At 41.9% G+C, this 26056-nt stretch overlaps 1 protein-coding gene across 2 annotated transcripts in view; it reads left to right on the top strand.

Annotated features, from left to right (window-relative positions):
* The first annotated feature begins 3751 nt into the window (after positions 1-3751).
* Positions 3752-26056, top strand: part of FGA (fibrinogen alpha chain) — a 45500-nt gene continuing 23195 nt past the window's right edge. The window contains exons 1-4 of one of the 2 annotated variants that reach the window (XM_033941147.1): positions 3752-3832; positions 8977-9105; positions 19410-19593; positions 24843-24988. In XM_033941147.1, coding sequence (XP_033797038.1) covers positions 3779-3832; positions 8977-9105; positions 19410-19593; positions 24843-24988 — 513 coding nt within the window. In that variant the 5' untranslated portion in view covers positions 3752-3778. Of the gene's footprint in view, positions 3833-8753; positions 8792-8976; positions 9106-19409; positions 19594-24842; positions 24989-26056 lie in introns of those variants that run through there. The other variant, XM_033941157.1, reaches the window with a different exon arrangement.

Genomic DNA, 26056 nt, shown 5'->3' with positions numbered 1-26056 from the left:
GCTAAGTATTGCTTAATGTTTTAAGCTTTAAGTTTGGTTATTAAACTGTTTAAAAAAACTAAAAAAGTACAAAAGCATAAAGAGGCTTAAAATAAAAATATAAAAATATAAAATGGACCCGATGAGGAGCTTCCACGTAAAGCTTAGAGCAATGAACGAGTTTGAGCTCTGAGTGGTGGCCTGAGGTTCCAGTAAGACCTTATAGTTAATAGGTGTCTACAAACCTTGATAGTTAAGATCACTGTCAGGTTAAAGAAAAGTGATTATTGATACATTCACCTAAAAAAACATCAAAAGAATTGTGCATAGATACGTTCGTTGTTCTAAAGCACGTCATTTCCTTTGACGTTATTAAAGATATCATTGGTTGAAAAACCGGCAGCGTTCAGTTTAAATAGGAGCGCCATTTTAGCTACTGGTTTTCTCGGCAAAATGAACAGCAGTCTTCCGAATGGCAAGTACTATGCAACTTTTGGGTGAAATATATTCATCTTAATTTAAATAAAGGTTAACAAGAGGTACTTTATTTAGAAAGCATTAGTTAGAAATAATATTTGTCTTTCTTTTAGTCATGCTGTTCTTACTGAGATCATTTACAATATCGGCAGTTGACAAGAACCTATAAGGGTTTGTTCAAATACGGAGGATATTTCAGCTCCCAGTTTTTGAGTAAACAAAATTACCGATAAAATTGTAAACGACAGTCAGTTGTCTCAATATTATTGATACTATTTAAGATATATATGCTCACTCCAATATTTGTTTGAGTATTATTTAACATCTATGGGTGCTTTCTGTTGTCACTCATTGAATATTTGAATATTTCAAAAAAAAAAAAATTTTTTTAAATTCCAAAGACTTATCTAATACAATATTAATATAATGTGTTTTTTCTTCTTTTCTTCTTATATTTAAGAAATTTTGAGCAAAAAATGAACGTCATACTGGCACTATTATAAACCTTATCATCACCCTTGAAGAAGCCCATCAGTGCGAAACGGGCTGGGCCTCCGTCGGGTTCTTGAGATAAGTGCTTTTTCAGTATTTCACATTAGAACAAAACAAAAATCATGTGAATACTTGTTATAAAAGATGCTGGTTATATTTATGCTCATTTGATAAGAAGAAGATTTTTAAATAGTCACAATTAGACTTAAAGTGAAAGTAAATCACAAAAGCATATATAAAAAATTGTCTTAAAAAAATAAATATCAAGGGTTTTTGACCAGTGATGATACATACCCTAGGTACGCCACTACTGAGGATTATTTGTTTGTTTGTCTGATTATGTTTTTTACAATTTTATTTATGTAAAATTATGTAAACCGTGTAGTTTTAAACGGTATAGAAATTTAAAAAATAAATAAATAAATGTTGCTTGAATAGAAGACACTTTAATTTGAAAGTAATTAGCCAATTGTAAAGCGGCGGGTATTATCTTCTGAGAATTATGCAAACAAGAACTAGTGTCAGTAAGTTCTGCAACAATTTTAAATAAAAAATTTACTCCCTCTTCTACAAAACTGCGCTAGCGTTTTTTAGTGCAGAGAGCTGTGCTGAATGGCCTGCGCTGCTCCCAACGCTCATTGAGTCGTGAGCAGCGCAGGCCATTCATCGCAGCTCTCTGTGTTAAAAACCACTAGTGCGGTTTCGTAGAAGAAGGGGTTAGTATCCAAAATATCAGTCTGTATTAATAATAAACCTTTCTTTTATTCTTAAGAGATAATTTATATGTTTTTATTGCTTGCCTCCAATTCTATTTATTTGCCAAAGTTTCATTTTTGGATCAGATCCATTTCAATGATCTACAATAACGTTTCATTCGAAGAAGCTTTTTATCAAACCATTTTTCTGAGGGCCAAGTCAACTTGTGCTGGGTTTTACTAAACTGCAGAAGAGCTTCCTACTGCTCCTGTTATGCAATGGGATTAAAACCCGGATGTCTCAATCCGTCCTCCTTTTTCTGGAGTCATATGGTAACCCTACACAAGAGCCTCTTGGAAAATTTACTAGGGCTGGGTGCCTGAATTTAGATTCAGAATCTCGTTAAACTTAAATTTAGAAGCACAAGAAGTGAGTGGTAACCAGGGACAGATTTACGGCAAAGGAAAAAGCAGTTTGCTACTGATTTTTAACATTAAGCTCATAAATTATTTATTCATTTATAGTACATGTATTTATATACCACTTATAACCTAAGTGGTGTACATTCAGGTACTCAAGCATTTTGCCCTATCTGTCATGGCAGGCTCACACTAGAGAGTTGCAAGGGGACAGAAATCCCACCCATCCCCGCCCGTCCCCACCAGGATCCTCTCCATCCCCACCCGTCCCCGCCAGGATCCTCTCCGTCCCCACCTGTCCCTGTCAGGATCCTCTCTGTCCCCATCCATCCCCGCAAGGAATTACCTCCATCCCCACCCGTCCCCATAAAAAGCAACAATTACTTCTGACAGGATCATCAATTCCACAATTTCTGTTGCTGTTTTCCTTGTGGAATCTCTTTGGTGGAACCCTTTTTTTGTTTTCTGTTCAGGTAATTAACTTATAAATCCCCTCTTTTACTAAGGCTGACGTGTCCATTATATTATATGGACGAACCCTTCTTCCAAAGCCTTCCATCCCCGTGGGAGTCCCGTTGGCTAGAGGGGGGTCCCCGTGGGAGTCCCGTGGGCCAGAGGAAGGTCCCCATGGGAGTCCCATGAGTTATGGAGGGATTCCCGCGGGACCCCCATGGGACCCGCAGGATTCCCGCGATCCCCGTTCCCGGGCAGACCTCTAGCTCACACTCTATCTAATGTACCTGGGGCAATGGGGGATTTAGTGACTTGATAACTCACTCCACAATCACAAACACAAAGGGACTGTAATAATAAAAAAACTCACATACCCTTACTGCAAATCCTGTTCTCAGAAAAAGCGATTTCACTTTTTACTCCTTTACAATAGCATAATTTTAAACCTCTTCCTAAGGCTCTACAACGCACTGTGGACTTAAAACTCAAAAAGCCACTACTATGCTTCAGGAATCTTGAGTCTTATGAAGAGGTTTAAAGGAGTAAAAAGTGAACTCTTTTTTTGAGAACAGGATTTGCACTAAGGGTATTTGAGGTTTTTGGATTGAGTGACTTGCCCAGGGTCACAAGGAGCAGCATAGGATTTGAACCCACAACCTCAGGGTGTTAAGGCTGTTGCTCTAACCACCATGCCACACACTCCCCAATTAGGCTTTTAAACCTAGGCAAATGAATGATATGTGATCTAAATTCATAAAGAGTCAACATTCAGCTGGGTCTAATGCAGGAGAGTCTTTTGCCCATTTAACCCATACTGAACTGACTGCTGGCTGCTGAGTTAGCCGTAATTTGGAAAGAAGACATAACTGAAATGATGGGAAATACCAGCTTTTTAACCTAAAAGATTAAAATGTCAGCCAGAGTCCTTGTATGTAGCATAACATAATTGCATTATCATTGTGGACTGAGTTAATTTGTAAAATCTCTCTTTCCCCTTTGATCAAAAATTGACCTTGAAAAATGAGACAGTCAGAGGACATTAGTCCATCTGGCAGTGTCTGGAGCAAGCAAACAGAGGGTCTTGTGCAAGGCTGAGGGGGCCAGAGGTGTGTGGGGTCAGCCTGGCAGCATATGTACCCTGCAAACAGAAAAGCACCTAATGATTAATCCGCGTTCCCAACCCTGATCTATAAAGTGCCAGGAAAAAAAAGGTGAAAGTCATCACTGAAGCCTGATCCCTTCTCCCTGGTGCAGCCGAAGAGATGTTACAGGCGAGGGGCCTCTGCTTTCTGCTCTGCTTGGCAGGCGCAGTCTGGGTATGAAACACTCTCTGCTTTTTATTCTCTCTTCTCTATCACCTCCACCTTCTTATTTACCCTCTTTTACAAAGCCACACTAGCGGCTGCTGGGCAGCAAAAGCCCCAAAGCCCTTTAAATCCCTATGGGCTTTGGGGCAGTTACCTCAGCGGCAGCCGCTAGCATGGCTTTATACAAGAGGGGGTTAATGGAAGTGGCATCATTATCTATTGAGCAGCCTACCAGTCTCAGTTTTGGCGCTAGAAAACCCTTCCAAGGACTGGAATGCCCCTCCAAATCAAATAAGACAGTGCTTCTCAATCCTCTGGCGAGGCCACACCTAGACAATCAGGTTTTCATTCACTGAAGATGAATGAGATAAATCTGCATATATTGGATACCTGTTTACATGCAAATCTACCTCCTGTATATTCATTGTGGTAATCCTGAAAACCTGGATGGCTAGGCCTCCGGTAGAAGGTTGAGAAGCACTGAATTAAGGTAATACAGTCTTCCTATATCACATTACAGACTTCAGCAACTTGGGATAAACGTTTATTCATGTTTTAAATTCTTTATTCATTTTTGCATATTACAACAAGTGTATTAGATAAAATCATATGAACTTATAAATACACACTTGATTAACTCTCATATAACACATTAAATATAACATTTCATTACATATTTATATTCTATAATATCTTGAATATTATGTAATACACCTAATATCTAAACAATTATTATTAAATAGAAACCCTCTCATCCCATCCCCTCCCGTTACAGAATTTCATACAAATATAGTGAGACTATTTATATATTCATATGCATTATAAGATAAATAAAAATAATACCCACCCTTTCCCCTTCTATCAAATATCTTACTTTGGGAAAATGTTATCATGTTTATTATAGCCTTTCAATCATTTATGACATAGAACATTTTCATTCTTAGAAACGGGTTAATTAAAATATATTTGAAGTACATAAAAGGTCAAGCTCTAGAGTCTAGACATTGTTATTAACACTAAGACAATTCCGTCATCTCTAGTAAAAAGGAAGAAAACTGTATACCAGGGGTGTCCAGCCTGTGGCCCAAGGGCCCCGTGGGGCCCTGTGAAGTATTTTGTGTGGCTCCAGACGAGGGTGATGCAGTGTTTTCCTCTGCTGCCCCCGGGTGTTTACCATCTTGCCGGCTCCCTCCTCTGTCTTGCTGCAGCGTTTGCGTGTTTGTGCAGCCCCAGAAACATTTTTTTCGGCCAATGTGGCCCAGGGAAGCCAAAAGGTTGGACACCCCTGCAAGTGTATACAGTATTTGAAATATTTCTGAAAAACATCTGTCCAATGAGCAGCAGGTGGCGCTAGAAGCTGGGCACATACACCCTTTCCTTTATTCCTGCAGGACTGTTAACAGCTTTCATCCTTCTCTTTTGGGACGTCAGTTGAGAAACTCCAGGGTATGGGGGCAACTTATTTAACAAGAACAAGAATTTGGTTTCAAAAGCACCCTTGGACAGTAGACTTTCCAAGCCCATCTCTCCAGAAACATTAATGTGTTTCATGCACTCTTGAGCTACTGTCACACAGAAGGGGTGGGAGTGGGGGGTGGGGTGGGATAAGAGAAAACAGAAATTTAATATCTTCTGATTAGAGCTTGGTACCTTAAAGAAAAGCAAATCACCATCCACAAGCAACGGTGCAGGTGGCAGAAGAAGGGGTGGATTCAGCACAGCATCTTGGTCCTAAGTTTATAAACAAAACCCACCCACTACAGCATGGGACAACTAAGAATACGTAGCAAGATCCCACAAAATAAAAAAATATGCTGCTTATCCTAGGAATAAACAGTGGATTTCCCCAAGTCCATCTTAATAACAGCTTATGGACTTTTCTTTTAGGAAATTATCCAAACCTTTTTTAAACCCTGCTAAACTAACTGCTTTCACATTCTCTGTCAATGAATTTCAGAGTTTAATTACACAGAGTGAATAAATATTTCCTTCTGTTTGTATGAAATCTAATACTAATACTTCATCGCATACCCCCTAGTCGTAGTATGTTTTATAATCGTAAACAGTATTTTATAGACCTCTATCATATCTCCCCTGAGCCATCTCTTCCCCAGGCTGGAGTCCTAGCTGTTTTAGCCTTTCCTCATAGGGAAGTGGTCCCATCCCTTTTATCGCTTTCGTTGCCCTTCTCTGTACCTGTTCTAATTCTGATATACAGTATATTGTTTGAGACGTGGAGACCAGAATTGCACATAGTATTCAAGGTGCAGCCACACCATGGAAGCGATACAAAAGGCACAATAACACTCCTTTCCTGATCATTCCTATTTGCTTTCTTAGCTGCTGCCACACACTGAGCTTAGGGTTTCGACGAATCCTCAGTGATGACGCCTAGATCCTTTTCCTGAGCGGTGACTCCTAATGCGGAATCACGCATTGCATAGCTATAGTTTTAATTCCTCTTTCCCGCATGCATCATTTTGCACTTGCTTCCATGGAACATCGTCTGCCAGTGATGATAACAGGGAGCAAAGTGGGATGATGTTTTTATAACAAACTGGCAAATTCCCATATGTTGTATGTAGTCTGTCTTATCTATATCTACCTAGCTTTAAAATGAAGTATTAATGCTGAATTTTAAATTCCCTGTTCCTTTTATGTACTTTCTTTAAGATCCTTAAAGGCCCTTTTATTAAGGTACCTTAGCTGCTAATTTACACCTAACGCAGCTTAAAATAGCGTACTGTGGGGCGTATTCAGATGTCCTGCAGTAACTGCCATATCTGTGTGTAGGGTTACCAGATCTCTCTGAGGAGTTCCCCACTGAGAAAAAATGTGATGAAGAGGGGAGGAATTGAGTGTTTATTCGTGAGGTTGTAGAAGACGACTCAATTTGTCCGCCAGATAGTTTTTCTCTCCTTGAATGTAGACTGCTTTCAAGAAGGTGTTGTGATGGATCGCCCAGTCCCACACCTGTTGAGCTTCTTGACATAAAGGGAGAGAGCCTGTTCCTCCCGGTTCATAGACAACGGCGCGAAAGACAAAGGCGCGCGCCGACAACTGAGCGCAAGACGGAGGTGTGCGCCGCTCAAAATTACAGTTTTTAGGGGCTCCGATGGGGGGTTTTGTTGGGGAACCCCCCCACTTTACTTAATAGACATCGCGCCGGCGTTATGGGGGGTTTGAGGGGTTGTAACCCTCCACATTTTACTGTAAACTTAACTTTTTCCCTAAAAACAGGGATAAAGTTAAGTTTTCAGTAAAATGTGGGGGGTTACAACCCCCCACACCCCTCACAACGCCCCCACAACGCGGCACGATGTCTATTAAGTAAAGTGGGGGGGTTCCCCCCCCACACACCCCCCGTCGGAGCCCTAAAAACAGTAATTTTGAGCGGTGCGCGCCTCCACGCTGTGCTCAGTTGTCTGGGCGCGCCTTTGTCCCAGTGCGCTTTTGACCTGACACCGTTCCTCCCTGCTTGTTGACATAGTACATGGCGACATGATTGTCTGTCCAAATAAGGACTATCTGTGTGTAGGGTTACCAGATTTTTGTTTTGGAAAATCCGGACCCCCCCTAGCCCCGCCGCCAGGCCCACCTAATTCTACCCATCCCTGCCCATTTCCCGCCTTGAGCCTACCCTAGCCCCACCCCCAACTGCCTGCTCTTGTCAGACAGGGAGGACATCTGCACATGCGTGGACGCTATGTGATGACATCATGCGCACGTCCTCCCTGCCTGACACAGCTTTTTCAAAACCCGGACAAAGGGAGGACAGGACCAGGGAAATCCGGACTATCTGTGTGCATTAACCACATGCTATAAACAGCATATTTTTTGAGGTGGCATGTCAGAGGCAAACAGAGGGTATTTCTGTGATAAACAGTTAGGGGGGGAATCTATATAAGGCGCCTTAACGTAGGCGCCAGTCAGTGGCATAGTGAGGGTGACAGGCGCCTAGGGGAGTGGCACCCCTCCCCCCCTCCTCTGTGCCCCTCCCCCCTCCACATGCTCCTTCCGCCAACACGCCGCTTCCCTTCCCCCCTACCTCTGTAACATTCCTGGCGCGAGCGGCAACCCCCAAGCTGCTGTGGCAGCAGCGTTGGCTCTTCCTCTGACATCACTTCCTAGGCGGGGGTCCAGGAAGTGATGTCAGAGGACGAGCCAACGCGACAGCAGCTTGGGGGTGGCTGCTCGCGCCAGGAATGTTACAGAGGTAGGGGGGAAGGTAAGCAGCACGCACACCCAGCAGTTAGGGCGGGGAAGGAGCAGGGGAGCAGAGAGGAGGACAGGTACCTGCGCCGTCACCAGGACAGCGCCGGGGGTAGATTGTCCCTCTCCCGCCCCTCCCTTACTATGCCACTGGCACTGGTAGGCACCCTACTGGCACTTAAGTTAAGAGGGAAATGCCATTTCAAATGGTATTGGATTCAGTAAAAATGGCAATCCACAGGAAAGACCCTTATAGGTGAGCTATGGCCATTTTTTTCCCACAGCTTAGTTAAAAGTACCCTTAGTGCACTAATGTTATTTAATGGAAGAAAAATGATTCTTATGTCTTATTAAGATGTTTATAGTTGATCTGCCCTTCCGGTGTGTTTTGTAGCAGTACTAAATCTACCCAAGACTCAAGGCTCGCTGGGATTTGTTTCTGACATGAAAATGTTTGATTCTGAAACCTTCTTAGTTGTTTAGTGCTTTCAGTGGCATAACTAGAGTTGATCCTGGGGCTCCTCCTGTCCATACTCTTCCACCCCACACAATTAATAACAAAGATGCCAGATTGTCCAGTTCCAGGCTGGAGAGTTTGAAGCAGTCCTGGATTTCTGACTAGCCCATCCTGGTGAATTGTGGGGCTTGCAGTACTGATTTCAAGGGGCCGGATCAGGCACTACAAATCTCATGTTAGTTCAAAACCAGGACTGGCCAAGAGATCTCCAGCCTAGAATGGAGTAACTTAATATCTCTGTAATAATAAACTAAAAAAAAACTCCAGGGATCCTGCCATAACTGTTACTGAATAGATGCAGAACAAGAGATTGTGCAAATAGCCAGGATATAGGAAGGGGGAAGGAAGCTTTGCCAGGAATGTCACTTTTCTCCCTTTAAAATGGAGAATAATTTGTCTTTATGTTTGTCTGTAACTATTTCAGGCGGCTGATGAAGCAACTGATTTTAGCCAGGCAGGAGCCACAGGCCGGGGGCCTCGGATCGTGGAACACGCTGCTCAAGCAGGTTGCAAGCAGGAAAAGAGCTGGCCTTTCTGTACTGATGAGGAATGGGTAAGTGAGCGCCACCCTGGTGGCAGGCACTGGGATGCTCCTTTCATAGCTAGTGACACGGGGACAAAGATTCATCCCCGTCCCCTCACCGTACCTGCAGTCTTAATTTTCTTCCATGCATCTCCCCACGCAAAGCAGAAAGATGATTTTATGCAATTTTATGGGCCTAAAGTATTGCAACTAAACATTTTTAAGCCTATAGTGTGTGTGTGTGTGTGGGAGGGGGGGGGGGGTTCAAACTTTTTATTTTTTTTTGAAAGAACATCAATAAAAGTACAACTTGTGAGGCGTGCTGGGTGTTACATTGCGTACAGAAAGCAAGACATCAGCTCAATATTGGGGATATTTCAGTCCAGACAATAATTTTAGTTCTAATTATTCACGCACAAAACATATCAAGAGCAGCCCTCAGAATATCACACACAAATAATTTAGTGCTTTTCTCAGTGTGAATAGCAAACCACCACAGTATCTTTATATAGCAAAACTCTCTAATATTGTCTATAGTATATGAATTATATTATCAAGACAATATCATTTCACATTTTTAACTTTTTCTTAATGTATATATACGTATCTTCAGGGTCTTCAGAAATGTCAGTATTAGCAAAGTGTTTTCAATGGCTAAAATATTCCTTTTGCACTGGCCTCGTCATCAGACCCATTTAAATATATCTAATCTAATCTAATCTAAACCTTAAGTTTATATACCGCATCATCTCCATGAGAATGGAGCTCAACACGGTTTACAAGAACTTAAAATAGTGGGTAGAGAAGAAGAAAAAGGATTACATGAACTTATGTGTAGAAGGGGGGAGAGAAAGGGGGGAAGGATAGAGCTACAATTTGCTGAAAAGTTTATCTTTAAAGTTGCTCGTATATGGAAGGGACCTGTTGCTTCAACATGTTTCACCGATAGGCTGTATCAAGAAGAGTCTCCCCTTTATAGTTTATTGCACTATCCCAAACTTATAATTTCTCTCGAACTTATAAAGCATTAAAAGAACACAGAGCACATAGCATTTTATAATTATTTTTTTTTTATATATATCTTTATTAAATTTTTCAACTACAATTGTGCATACAAATAATTCACTTACATATAATATTACAAGAAAAGCACAATAAACTTACATATAGTAATAAGCTATTATTCCCCCCCCCCACCTATTAATCAAGAAAGTAAATACCCACAAGAAACTATTTAAAAATTCCCCAAAACAATTCCAGTACTGACCCCTCCCTCTCACCCTGGATGTATAAGTTTAAAGGTCAGTAATATAAATTCAGTTATCATTCCTCACAAAATTTAGTCAACGGCTCCCAAACATCCATAAATTTCTTGTACCTTCCCTGCTGTATAGCCATCAGACGTTCCATTTTTAAAGTATAACAAAGGGATTCCCACCAGAAAGTGTAATTTAGCCTATCTCAGTTCTTCCAATTCTTCAAAATACGTTGTATGGCAACCCCTGTCATTACAAAGAGAAGTCTGTTTTTTCTAGCAGATATTTGACTTTTAGCTCTCATTAACATACCAAATAGGATGGTATCGTACGTCAATGCCACTGGATTATCCAATATATTGTTCACTTGATCCCAGATATATCTCCAAAATTTAAGTATCAAGGGACAATAGTACAATAGATGTTCCAATGTCCCAGCTTCAAGATGACAATGAGCACTTTATAATTAAAAAAAAAAAATATATCTATTTAAATGGGTCTGATGACGAGGCCAATGCAAAAGGATTTCTCAGTGTGAAGGCATACCAAACAGCGCAAACAGACGACGTCCATTTCTAAGCAACAAAACAAACCAGCAAATAGAGAAAATAAAATTCAATTAAGTACAGCCCTCAGAATATCGCATGTAAATCACCTAGGCCCCCTTTTATCGAGCTGTGTTAGGGTTTGTTATCACCGGCCACTGCGGTAAAAGCTCCGACGCTCATAGAATTCCTTTCTGCCCTACATCCATCTTTGTTAAAGAAAAATACAGGGACTCATATATGAAAACCCTAGTCAGTAAGAGTATTTATGATGAAAGATGATAGACTGACTACATTGGTGATAAATGCCAGCGGGGAGAGAGCTGATGACAGCTTAGAAAAACGCTCAGAAAAAGTGAAACTCTGAGGGGGGTGAATACCTCCCCTTGGGCAAGAGTTTACAATCCAATCATTGCATTTGCTATTTGGAGCATCACTCTCTGACTGCTGGTAAAACTCAATTGTTTCAATAGCTTTTGGTTGACAAAAAATTGTTCAAAAGTATCATGCACAAAATCTCTTGCTCATTGAATGATACTATACACTTATCTGTGCAAGCTTTTAAGGATCGTGGTTATAAGGGCTCTAGGGGTCTCAACGTGGCCCCGTTTCGATAATCTTCTTCAGGAGACCCAATACTGCACACTCTGAAACCCTTTTGCTAACGTATCTTTCAAGAGATGATCGTTTGCCAGATTCGGAAAGTCCAAAGTCGATCATCTCTTGAAAGATACGTTAGCAAAAGGGTTTCAGAGTGTGCAGTATTGGGTCTCCTGAAGAAGATTATCGAAACGGGGCCACGTTGAGACCCCTAGAGCCCTTATAACCACGATCCTTAAAAGCTTGCAGAGATAAGTGTATAGTATCATTCAATGAGCAAGAGATTTTGTGCATGATACTTTTGAACAATTTTTTGTCAACCAAAAGCTATTGAAACAATTGAGTTTTACCAGCGGTCAGAGAGTGATGCTCCAAATAGCAAATGCAATGATTGGATTGTAAACTCTTGCCCAAGGGGAGGTATTCACCCCCCTCAGAGTTTCACTTTTTCTGAGCGTTTTTCTAAGCTGTCATCAGCTCTCTCCCCGCTGGCATTTATCACCAATGTAGTCAGTCTATCATCTTTCAACTACATCCATCTTTGGCTGTTGAGAACCCATTTGAAGTGTCCTTTTTTTTGAAGCAGTGGAAGACTAGGCAATGATTGGATGATGAGGTGTTTTCGAGGCTTCACCTCTTTTTTTACCTCCAGTTCTCTGAGCATAAACCTTCCATATTTAAAAGTAGAGAATGACACGATGACAAAATTCATCACCGTTCCCGTCCCCGCGGGAAACCATCTTCATGTCATTCTTTAAGGAGAGAGGGAAGAATCAGAGTATAATTGGGCACAACCACTGACCCGCAGGCTTTGCTTTGAAGAATGCTGGTGTAGAAGGACGGAGGTTGAAACAGACACTACAGAATGACAGTCTCTGGTATCCAGAGCAGATATTGTGATGTCATAATGCCTCATTCCACCAGTGCCTAAGAGCCAATCACATCAGTGATGTCACAATGGCTTCATTATCCTTGGCTCACATGAGTATGAATAGCCACAACCACTGACCCGCAAGCTTTGCTTTGAAGAATGCTGGTGTAGAAGGACCGAGGTTGAAACAGACACTACAGAATGACAGTCTCTGGTATCCAGAACAGATATTGTGATGTCATAATGCCTCATTCCACCAGTGCTTAAGAGCCAATCACATCAGTGATGTCACAATGGCTTCATTATCCTTGGCTCACATAAGAATCAGAGTATGAATGGCCACAACCACTGACCCGCAAGCTTTGCTTTGAAGAATGCTGGTGTAGAAGGGCTGAGGTTGAAATAGATACTAGAAAATGACAAGGGATTATTTCCCGCTGTTATCCATGGGGACGGTAACGGTGATTAATTTTGTCACTGTGTCATTCTCTATTTATAAGCTCCATACAAGTGTTAAAGTTTGATTATTTTGTTCTATCGAGGGAAGTGATTTTTCTTGTGGTTACATCCATCTTTGGCATTAACTTTTAAAATTCAACCCCCCCCCATGTCCATCAACACCTATCCCCACTCACTCCCCCCATATCCAGTAGAACCTATCCCCACTTACCCCATGTCCATCAACACCTATCCCCACTCACTCCCCCCCATATCCAGCAGCACCTATCCCCACTCACCCCCATTTCCATCAACACCTATCTCCACTCAATCCCCTTCCCCCATGTCCTGCAGCACCTATCCCCACTCACCCCCATACCCTTTATCAGTCACTAAAGAATTTTATTTAACCTCTGGTGCCTTGACCCTTACCCTTTTGAAACATGAATTCATGTTGGGAGAGGTGGCGAAAAAATTTTGTGAGGAATGATTTAAACAGGTTGCAGGAACACGTGATGTTTTCATACAATATTCAGAAAAATTAAGAAAAGTTATCAGATCGATGAAGAGTCTGGCCAGTTTGAGTTCATGAAAGGTGCAAACTCATAGGTCATCTGAAGATCCTATTCTTAACTTAAATTAGAAACATAGAAACATGATGGCAGATAAAGGCCAAATCGCCCATCTAGTCTGCCCATCCGCAGTAACCATTATCTCTTTCTCTCTCCGAGAGATTCCACGTGCCTATCTCAGGCTCTTTTGAATTCAGACACAGTCTCTGTCTCCACCACCTCTTCTGGGAGACTGTTCCATGCATCTACCACCCTTTCTGTAAAAAAGTATTTCCTTAGATTACTCCGGAACCTATCACCTCTTACTTTCATCCTATGCCCTCTCATTGCAGTTTCCTTTCAAATGAAAGAGACTCGACTCATGCGCATTTATGCCAAGTAGGTATTTAAACGTCTCTATCATATCTCTCGTCTCCCGCCTTTCCTCCAAAGTATACCGATTGAGATCTTTAAGTCTGTCCCCATACGCCTTATGATGAAGACCACATACCATTGTAGTAGCCTTCCTCTGGACCGACTCCATCCTTTTTATATCTTTTTGAAGGTGCGGCCTCCAGAATTGTACACAATATTCTAAATGAGGTCTCACCAAAGTCTTATACAGGAGCATCAATATCTCCTTTTTCCTACAGGCCATACCTCTCCCTAAGCAACCTAGCATCCTTCTAGCTTTCGCCGTCATCTTTTCAACCTGTTTGGCCACTTTAAGATCATCAAATACAATCACACCTAAGTCCCGCTCTTCTGTCGTGCACATAAGCTCTTCACCCCCTAATCTGTACCGTTCCCTCAGGTTTTTGCAGCCCAAATGCATGACCTTTTATTTCTTAGCATTAAATTTTAGCTGGCACATTTCAGACCATGCTTCAAGCTTCGTGAGGTCTTTCTTCATGTTATTCACATCATCCTGCCTTCTGCATAGCCGATTCCTACTCCTCTCCCCCCCCTTCCCTGGAGCATACCGGGTATGATTTACTGCACCCGCCGACGCCCCAGCTGCCCTCTCCTGCCTTTTTTTAAATTTTTTTAAATCATGTTTAGTAAGACAGTAGGCAACTGAACAGCAAGGGAAACATCCAATAAAGAAACAGTACATCAGAACAAGCATGAAACCATACATGAGCAAGATGTTACATCCAGCGGGAAAACAAAGAAGCCATATAACAAGGTCGAAGGAAGAGCAGCAAAACCATAAGGATAGGACTAGAAAGACCCGCCATCCAGTAGCCCCCGTCCATTTTTGGAAAATAAACCAGACAGAATCCCCAAACGATTCAACTCAACCATCCATCCCTCGTGCCCAGAAGGCACAGGCCGTGCAACCCTACACTCAAATGCACCCAACATACTCATGCACACACACATATATATATATATATACACACACACGCTCTCTCCACCGAGGGACCGTACTCTCTCCAAACCTCTCCTGCTTTTTTACAGACTCAAAACCGCATTTGTGGTTTTTCAAAAATTCGTGGGTGTTCCTGGAACAGAACCCCCGTGAATTTCGGGGGAGTACTGTAATAGTTTTTGTCTGCATATTGTATTTTATACATTTATAGACTGAAGCTTTATCTGTAGCTTTTACATCCATTTTACCATGTGTTTTGTTTCAGTCCTGAAGGGGTTATATTCTACAAACTGTGCACCTATAAGGTTTCTTAGCAATAAAATAGGTAATTCAACAACTTGTTATAATTTTATAGAAAAAAATCTGCTCAGTTCCATATTTCATCAAGAAAAACATGCAATATGAGCAGGTTTTTTTTTGGTTTGTTTTTTTTTTGGGGGGGGAGTTAATTTATAATTTCTATACAACCAAAAATGGTACAAGAAATACTGAAATACAAACAGCTAGGCAACTAGAAAGGATTTGGAATAAAACAGGAGAACTGACAGACCGCAACAAATGGAGAGCCTACATAAAAACCTACAAACAACTGATAAAAGACAAACGCAAAGCGTTCTACTCCACCAAAATTAACTTATCATGCAAAGGTTCACAAGGAATCAATACAAAAGAGTTATTCAACATATTCACAAACCTATTTGACACCACCTGCTACACCACACCTGAGCACAACACGAAGTTACCTAGCTCTATATTTTGATTCCAAAATTAAAAACCTAAAAAATAACTGTATAAGCAATAACGATGTAACAATCATCCCCAGCAACTACCAAATAGCTAATTCACATGACAATGAAATACCTACAAACATGATCTGGAGTTCCTTTCTAGATCCAGAATGGAATACCTACACTAAACTCTACAACAAATACTCTAAATCTCACTGCATCCTAGATACGTGCCCTCCGGAGATTATGAAAGCGGCACCACCAGAATTCAAAATATCACTATTACACTACCTAACCCACAACCTAAAAAATGGGACTTTCCTCACTAACAACGGCCACATAATAATAACCCCCATCCCAAAAAATAGAAAATAATCCTCAGCGCTAATAATAAACTACAGACCAATAGCATCTATCCCATTCATTGTAAAAATCATGGAAGGACTAGTACACACCCAACTAATGGACTACCTTAATCAATTCTCTCTCCTGCATAAAACTCAATCCGGCTTTAGAACCCTATTCAGTACGGAGACAGTAATCGCTGCCATCCTAGACTATCTGCGCCTATTATTTAGTAAGGGCCTCAACGCCCTGATCATGCAATTCGACATGAGCTCTGCATTCGACTTGGTAGACCATGAGAAAATGATGCAATGCTTAGACGCCATTGGTATCAGAGCTGAGGTACTAAACTGGTTTCGTGGCTTCCTCACATCCCGTTCTTACCAGGTACGCTTTAACAACGAACACTCCGACACCTGGAGCAACTCATCCGGAGTGCCACAAGGGTCACCGCTTTCCCCACTGCTTCTCAATATCTACATGTCCTCATTAGGTGTGAAACTAACCCAACTAGGAATAAAACTATTCAGCTACGCAGATGATTTTACGATCATCATCCCATTCGCCAACTCCATCTCGGAAACCATTCCCAAGGCATCCGATGCCATAAATGAGATGGAACAATGGATGACAGATTTCAAGCTCAAGCTCAACCCAGAAAAAACAAAATTCTTTGTTGCCTCCCCTCACCCGCTTGACAATAAAACCCCACTATGCATCAATAAACTCAACTACCCTATTCAGCCCACCATGAAAATACTAGGTGTTATTCTAGACCAATGCCTAACAATGAAGGAACAAGTGGATTCCCTATTCAGAAAAGGTTTCCTTACTCTCTGGAAACTCAGAACCATTAAATCATACTTTGATACGTCAACATTCAGAATCCTAGTGCAATCCCTCATACTGAGTCAGCTTGACTACTGCAACATCGCCTATCTAGCAATCTCACAAAAGAATATGAGACGTCTCCAAATAATGCAAAATGCTGCGGTCAGACTTATCTTCGGGCTGAAGAAATTCGACCACGTGACACCCTACTATCGGCAGCTGCACTGGCTACCAATGGAAGCCCGAGTAAGGTTTAAATTTGCCTGCCTCTGCTTCAAAGTACTATATGGCCTGACCCCCCAAGTACATAATGGACCTTTTTGCATTTTCTAATAACAAACTCAAGAGAAACACACACCCAAAACTCATTTCCCCTCCAGTTAGAGGCTGCAAAATGAAAAAACACCATGAACACCTTTTTTCTTACCAAGCAGTCCTATGGGGCAAAGACCTAGACCAACTACTTTCGCCCACTACATACGGGGAATTCAGGAAACGCCTAAAAACATACCTGTTCCAGAAATACCTAAACGATTGACCCGCCCTCCCTCTCCCTCCCCCCTCCCTATTCCACCTGAACTTACAGCACTGTTATAAATATAATCTGTTATCTTCATCTTATCGTAACTTTACGTTGCTATTTATCCCCAACAGGTCCTGTCGGACATTACCTACTAAAATGTACATATTACATTTTCACTCATCAAATTGTATTTCTATACTATTGCCTCCTGAGATCTCTGATCTCTGTATTTCCTCTGAATATCTACTTATTGTATTTTGCTGAATGTCCAGCACTCTTGATTGTAAACCGCCTAGAAGTCGCAAGATTGTGGCGGTATAGAAGAATAAAGTTGTTATTATTATTATTATTAAATATATATAACTTAGTCAACTCTGACTAAAAAAAAATGTACAAAGCAATATATAACTTATATAGTCCTCTATTCAAGGAATTAGGCAAGACGTTAACAGAAAAAAAAAACCCTTGGGAAAGGGGATAATAAGTACAATTAAAATAGTAACGTAAAAGAGCAGTATTTAGATGTTAGCCTACTATTTAACTAAACTCTGCACTAAACACTTGATTCATTCTGGTTGCATTGGAGTCCCTTTACTCTCCAAGAAAAAAATCTAATTGGGCATGTTCAAAAAATATATATTTATTTCCTTGGTAGGAAATAAAGCATTTATAAGGAACCTTAACTGAAAAGATGCCCCAATAGAAATCACTTTAGAACAAAATTGCAAGAATTCTTTCCTCCTGGATTGTGTCCATTTCGAGACATCAGGAAATCCTTTCACCTAAAAAGGTGACTTGCTTTAAATTAAAGTACAATTTCTACAGCATTTCTTTATCCTGCAGAAATACAAGAGAGACTAACAATGTCGCCCGACCTAGTGTTTCAATATCAGAAGATTGCAGTATAGCAGCTTCTAAGCCTTTATCCTTTTGCACATGCTTTAAGTAATAAATTCTTTGCATCGGGGGAAGATTCGATTTCGGAACGTTTAAAACTGAGCAGTTTTAATAAATAAAAAGAGAAATGTAAACCAATAAATAAATAAATAAAATGTAGTATGAAAGCGTGTATATAAAACACAGAAAAGAAACGTATGAATAAAACATTTAAATAAGACGCTGAAGATTGGGTCAATGAGAAATGTTAGGTTACGATTAAAGTTCATGAAACCGTTGCCTAAGCTGTGCACACATTTCCGTTCATTAAAAGTGATCAAATATAGAAAGCACATCTGTTGGCCTATTAAAAGAGCTTAAGATTTATCATATGGAAATTAAGGGCCTCTTTTATTAAACTACGCTAGCAGTTTTTAGCGCAGAGAGCCACGCTGAATGGCCCGTGCTGCTCCTGACACTCATAGGAACTCTATAAGCGTCGGGAGCAGCGCGGGCCATTCAGCGCAGCTCCCCGCGCTAGAAACCGCTAGCGTAGTTTCGTTAAAAGGAGGCCTAAGGGCTCCTTGTATCAAGCCGCGCTAGCGGGGTTAGCGCGCGTGACGTGTCATCACGCGCTGGCCTAAAACCTACCGCCTGCTCAAGGGAGGCGGTAGCGGCTAGCACGGCCGGCGGTTTAATGTGCATTATTACACGCGTTAAACCGCTAGCACGGCTTCATAAAGGAGCCTTAAATTTCTCCTCATTTTTCTTTGAATTCCTTCTCCTTCCAAGTTTGAGGTCTAAGGAGTAAAAAAAAAATTTTGTTCTTCATACTTTAACATTTGTATTATGATATTATTCTTTCCTGCTGTATTTCTGGCACGAGAGTAACTTCTAATATTATAATTTGAAATTTGATAAATAAAATGATAATAAAAACAAGAGCTTAAGATAAAGCTATATATGGTTTATATTGTCTCACTTCTATCTATATCTGTATTTGTTGGGTATGGTATTCTGTGCATAAATACTGGTGTTGCAAACATTTTATGCACATATTGCAATGCCCTGCCCATATCACACATTTTGGGCCCCAGATCTATTTGCATATTATTTGATAACTGCATTGGGAAGCAAAACTTTGGCATTACTCTTACATTAGAAAGGTGTGCGATATGCATTACCACAGCAGTAACATAAGGTTTCTGCATGGGCCCTCAACTGTATACATCTCAAAACCCACAAAGCTCTCTTTAGATATAACCTCTTCCCAACTGCTTTCTTTTAGCTGCTTGTGATTTTTAACAGGGGCGCTTAGTGCTCTCTTTCTATGCCCTGTCTCTCTGAAGAGTCTAAGAGGTTTTTTTAAAAAAAATTTTCTTTGCACATTTGCAGGGTCCCAAATGCCCTTCTGGGTGCAGAATGATGGGTCTGATTGATCATACTGACCGAGACTTTGCCAAGAGGCTGGACAATATCAGGAAGCAGATAACAGACAACCAAAACAATTACAAGAGTGCTGATTTGACAACCAAAGAAACATACACGCTGATCAATAATAACCTGGTACAGGGCCAAGGTAAACTGCAATGCTATGATAAAAATCAGCTGCAAACCAATGTAACGTAGTAAACCCACACATATATCCTAAACCTGTATAAGCAAACAAACAATTTAGCTTCTGTCATACTTCTTTGATTGCAGACCACTGCTCATATGTACCTTGTGTCTACCTTCTACGAACCCTGGAATTAGTTGTAATCCAAAATGATGTGTTAAACGCAAAGAGAAACAGAATACTTAGCGTCATACATACCTATACCTTACCCTTATATCTTCTCCTTCTCAAATTCCTTGTATATAAACCTGTATGCTATCTTGCATCATGTATTAATCAGCTACAACAGAAACCACACTCCACTGAATGTTCCAAGGATGAAATTTTGGAACCCGTTCTGCGTTATGTATATAATCTTGTAACCCATTCTGAGCTCTCCTGGGAGGACGAGGTATAAAAAGAGACCCTTTACTGCAGGTCTCCTGGTCACCTGCAATTCTGCAGTCATGAGAAGGGTTGCAAGACCCATGCTTCATGGGTGACTTGGGGTCCAGAGCAGTGGCTTCCAACCCTGTCCTGGAGGACCACCAGGCCAGTCGGGTTTTCAGGACAGCCCTAATGAATATGCATGAGAGAGATCAGCATATAATGGAGGTGCCAGGCATGCAAATCTGCTCCATGAATATTCATTAGGGCTACCCTGAAAACCTGACTGGCTGGTGGTCCTCCAGGACAGAGTTGGGAACCACTGGTATAGAGCATCAGTAGTAGCTGGGACATGTGCGTTCTGAGCTCTCTTTCCTCTAGCCATCAGGCACCCCGTGCTGATAGGGAGAGTGAGCAAGAGCTGAGGGATTGCTAGCAAGAGCTGAGTAAGAAGATCAGAGAAACTGTGAGGTTTAATTTAAAAGATCAGATGAGGGGACTGGAAAAGGGTGCCGCCTAGACAGCTGCCCACCTACCATCATGAGAGCAGACCCCCCACCCCCTTCAAGTCCATGCTCTTCAACTGGATCACTCATCTAATGGCAAGCAGCGAATTCCCAACAAAACTGGGCCACATCTTCATCTCGTCCATTGTAAAGAACCACAAAGACTCAATATCAACAACATCCAACTACAGATCAGTAGCCAAATTCCCCTTCTTCACCAAATTGATGGAAGTGCTGATCAACGCTGCCCTTATGAACTACCTAGATAAATTCTCAATAATTCACGAATACCAGTCAGGATTCCACTCACACAACAGCACCAAAATAGCCCTAGCCTCCATAATAGATCACATTGCACAAATACTCAGCTTAGGGAAATGCGCACTAATACTCCAATTCGACCTTAGCAGCACCTTCGATCTGGTGGACCACGACATCCTACTCATCCGGCTAGATGCCATAGGTATCTCAGCCCACATAGTCAACTGTTTTAGAGGCTTCCTAAAAAACCAATCCTACCAAGTCACCAGCGAGCTAACCTACACCCAGGTTTGAACCAACCCCAGTGGTATCCCCCAAGGCTCTCCTTTATCCCCCACCCTATTCAACCTATACATATATATGTGCAAGGAATGAGGGTCTTTCGATGAGAGGGAGATTAGGTCTAGGTGATCTGATTGTGGCAAGGGAATCTCCCTGGCATGATCAGTTTAGTGGCCACGGCAAGGACCCCCCCCTCCTGCGAAGACTACTGGCAGGAGGGATGCCCAGTCCCTCCTGCCAGAACCCCCGAAGATGCCCCCCACCCCCGAATGTCTGCGGCAGGAGGAGTGCCCAAATTCCTCCAGCAAGATAACATAAAAGCACTTATCTTACATTACATTACATTACTGACTTCTATTCTGCCTGTACCTTGCAGTTCTAAGCGGATTACATCAAAAGATAACTGGACATTTCCAGGAAGAAGTTTACAATTAATGGCGCTGATAACTAATACAATTTTGAGGTGAGGTTACAAAGTGGAAAAATGAGGGGAGCGTCAGAAGGAGATGGAAATATACGAGAAGGTTGCAGAGTGGATGCTGGTTACATTGTTGAGTCTTAGGGGGGATATTACAGGTAGGGAGAAGGAAAGGGGAGAATAACATGGGGGAATGGAAGGGGGGTTAGGACATCTGGATGAATTTTTTGAATAGTAGGGTTTTGATTTCTTTTTAGAAAGCTTTGAGGTCCGTTGTTGCGGTCAGCAGGTTGGTGATGGAGGGGTCCAATTTTGCTGCCTGTGTTGCTAGTAGGTGGTCATACATCTTTTTGCACTTAGTTCCTTTGAAAGGGGGGTAGGAGAATGGGGACTGGGTTCTCCTTTGTCTGGATGAGAGGTTCCTGTTTAGGCGGTTGTTTAGGTGGGTGCCGTTCCATTTAGTGTTTTGAATAATAGGCAGTATAGTTTGAATTGAATGCGGACTTGTATAGGTAGCCAGTGTGAATCTAGGGTAGGCATTGGTGATGTGATTAAATTTTCCAAGAGAATAGATCAATCCCAACGGTGGCCCCCGACCGTTTCACCTGTCAGCTTCCTCAGGGGGATCTCATAAAATGTAGCTTAATCTTGAAGCCATGCTGGTAGTGAAAAGTCTTTGCGGGCTTGAAAACGAAATAACTTGTACGTGTTGCCACAGATATATCTTTGTCCGTTAATTCTAGCGTGCTGCAGGGACAGAGTATTGACTCTGATCTGTCTGTTGTTTTTGAATCCCATTCCGTGGAATGACTGCCCCTTAACATAGAAACATAGAAGATGATGGCAGAAAAGGGCTACAGCCCATCAAGTCTGCCCACTCTGCTTACCCACCTTCTGTCTATGCCCTAATGACCCAATTTCCTTATCTTGACCCTCGTAGGGATCCCACATGGGTATCCCATTTATTCTTAAAGTCTGGCACGCTGTCTGCCTCGATCACCTGCACTGGAAGCTTGTTCCAATGATCAACCACTCTCTCTGTGAAGAAATACTTTCTGGTGTCGCCATGAAATTTTCCGCCCCTGAGTTTGAGCGGGTGCCCTCTTGTGGCCGAGGGTCCCTTGAGGAAGAAAATATCATCTTCCACTTCGACACGTCCCGTGAGGTACTTAAATGTTTCGATCATGTCTCCCCTCTCCCTACGTTCCTCGAGAGTGTAGAGCTGCAATTTGTTCAGTCTCTCTTCATACGAGAGACCCTTTAGCCCCAAGATCATCCTGGTGGCCGTCCGCTGAACCGATTCAATTCTGCATCTTGGCATCTCTGGAAGCATGGTATGGACCTTGCTTGTTGTAGCCTGGCAGGACCAGGGTTTCAGGGCATCTCAGCACAGCAGCTAATCAGGAGTAAGAGCATGGCTTTCTCACATCCATCTGTTTTGCTTTCTGGAATTAGCTCCCTCATTCTATAACAGGACACCTACATTCAAGCGTTGTTTGTGTGCTTAAATGTGTAGAATACTGCCTTGCATACACATACGTGTACATGTATGTTATTATATAGCAGCAGTATGCTTAAATACTATTTTGTAATAACATACTAAAATGGCTCCACGCATAATTATGAGAGGGGCATTCACAGGGCAAAGGCTTGGGCGGGGCACACAATTTACAGAAGCATCAATTATTAGATTTAAATCCTGACTTTGAGTTGGCCTTTGACTCCTAGTTTATAAGACAGTGGTGCAGTGGACTGACACTTTGGTGATGTCTTATGGATTTAAGAACATAAGAATAGCTTTACTGGGTCAGACCAATGGTCCATCAAGCCCAGTAGCCCATTCTCACGGTGGCCAATCCAGGTCCCGAGTACCTGGCCAAAACCCAAGGAGTAGCAACATTCCATGCTACCGATCCAGGGCAAGCAGTGGCTTCCCCCATGCCTTTCTCAATAGCAGACTATGGACTTTTCCTCCAGGAACTTGTCCTAACCTTTCTAAAAACCAGCTACGCTATCCGCTCTTACCACATCCTCTGGCAACGCTTTCCAGAGCTTAATTATTCTCTGAGTGAAAAACCATTTCCTCCTACTGGTTTTGAAAATATTTCCCTGTAACTTCATCGAGTGCCCCCTAGTCTTTGTCATTTCTGACGGAGTAAAAAATCGATCCACTTGTACCTGTTCTACTCCACTCAGGATTTTGTAGACTTCAATCATATCTCCCCTCAGCCGTCTCTTTTCCAAGCTGAAGAGCCCTAAGCTTTTTAGTCTTTCCTCATACGAGAGGAGTTCCATCCCCTTTAGCATCTTGGTCACTCTTTGAACCTTTTCTAGCACCACTAGAGGCTGTATGAAGCAGGCATGTGGATATGCTTTCCTGCCACTGAATGGTGTTCTTTACCTTTTTCCTTTGTTGATTGTACACGGCTTTGACCTGTGTGCTAGACTGAGTGTTATATCAAACACTAATAGGTGTATCCGGTTACATCAAACATTGACCTGATGTAAAAGTGCTTTTAAGTTCATGGATACCAACTTAAATGGTGCTGTTTTTTTTAGGCACCAGTAGGCATCTAAGCTAGATCAAAAATGCCATATGAACAACATTTTAACCTGCTTTCCAAGGTGCCTACTGGAGCCTTAAAAACCAGCGCTGGAATAGCGCCTCTATAGACATTTTGGCCTGGATTCTGTACAGGACTCCGAGTCTCAGAAGCCACCTAAGCGACTTTTGAGAACTGCACACGGGCCTCCTATAGAGAATCTAAGCCAGCCTAATAACCCGTTCTCTAACTGATGTCCATGTCACAGGCACCGGTTAGAGAATCGGGTTGCCGCTGAGCTTATCGTGGCAAGGGATCTCCCTGCTGCAATAGGTTTAGCGGCCGCCTGTCCACCCCATACATCGCCAGCAGGAGGGGTGCCATAAAACCCCCACCCTCCCCGTATATTGCCAGCAGGAGGGATGCCCAGTTCCTCCTGCTGGAACCCCCCGTACATCATTGGCAAGAGAGACTGGGCATCCCTCCTACCTGCGATGTACGGAGGGGGGGGGGGGGTTATGGCAGGAGGGACTGGGCAACCCTCCTGCTGGTGATGTACAGGGGGGATGGGCGGCCGCTAAACTTATTGCGGCAGGGAGATCCTTTGCTGCGATAAGCTCAGCGGATGTGTCTGCTTACATCGTAGACCAGCATTTTGGTGAGGTAGGGTGACCGGAAACGCACACAATAAATTATACAGTTGCACCTTAATTATGTGGTTTCTCTCATTGCTGCAGGTCACAGAACACTGACGACGAGTAAGATTGCGTGCTAAACCTGGAACAGATGACCATCATTTTTAATATATACTGTTAAAATTCCTTTTTTTTACAGTGGTCGACAATAATTTTGACACAGTTTCGGGAGACCTGAGAAAGAGAATTGAAGAATTAAAACAAAGTGTTACCAGAAATGTAAACAAGATCATAAACATAAGGACCAGCATCGAGAACCAGCTGGTGGACATCAAGCGTCTGGAGGTGAGTGGCTTTATACAGATTTCTCTTTCTTCTGTTCCAGGTCTTCTCAAACAGATTCTGGTGACCTCCACAATCAATTGGGTTTCTAGGTTGTCCATACAATCAATATGCTGATCCCTAATATATAAAGTCTAAGACAATGAACTCTTACAAATGGATGAAAGTAAGAGAGATATTATAAGAGTACACATAGAATAAATCTATTCAACTATCCCCCTTTAAAATCTTGCCAATACAAGAAGATTTTTGATATAATTTTTTCCTTCCAGGCCGCTAAACTGGATTTGTGGCTGGGAAAGCTTATATTAGAGGCCACTTTCTATTTTGATTTTAGAACAACATTAAAGACCCGTCTGTTCGACATGCCTACATCCTAGAACTACAATTTTTTAACTCATTTTATTCCTAACTGATGGACTTCAATTTTACTGTTTTTTTTATTGATGTATTCCAATTTTAACTGATTGTTTTTTATCTTATCTCTATTTTGATTGTATATATTTTACCATGTTGTGAACCGCTTTGAACCTTTTTGGTATAGCAGTATATAAAAATAAATTATTATTATTATTATTATTATTCAGGCTGAAAGACTTCAAGTGTTCACAGCTTTCTGGGTTCGGAATCTGGGCTGGTTCATTTCCAAACCCAGAAAGCTGTGAACACTTGAGGTCTTTCAGCCTGAATATGCATTAAATCTTATAATATCTGAAGGTTTTTTGTAAACAAACTCTCCTACTTTCATCCATTTATAAGAGTTTGTTGTCATACCCAAGAAAGGGACTTGGGGGTTATGGTGGACATGACAATGAAGCCGACGGCACAGTGAGCAGCGGCCGCTAAGAGAACGAATAGAATGCTAGGTATAATCAAGAAGGGTATTACAACCAGAACGAAAGAAGTTGTCTTGCCGTTGTATCGGGCGATGTTGCGTCCGCATCTGGAGTACTGCGTCCAACATTGGTCGCTGTACCTTAAGAAGGATATGGCATTACTTGAGAGAGTTCAGAGGAGAGCGACACGTCTAATAAAGGGGATGGAAAACCTTTCATACGCTGAGAGATTGGA

Source organism: Geotrypetes seraphini, chromosome 1, assembly GCF_902459505.1.
Source record: "Geotrypetes seraphini chromosome 1, aGeoSer1.1, whole genome shotgun sequence".
NCBI lineage: Eukaryota > Metazoa > Chordata > Amphibia > Gymnophiona > Dermophiidae > Geotrypetes > Geotrypetes seraphini.
The sequence above is the reverse complement of the archived record's forward strand: the minus strand, read 5'-3'. Positions and strand labels throughout refer to the sequence as shown.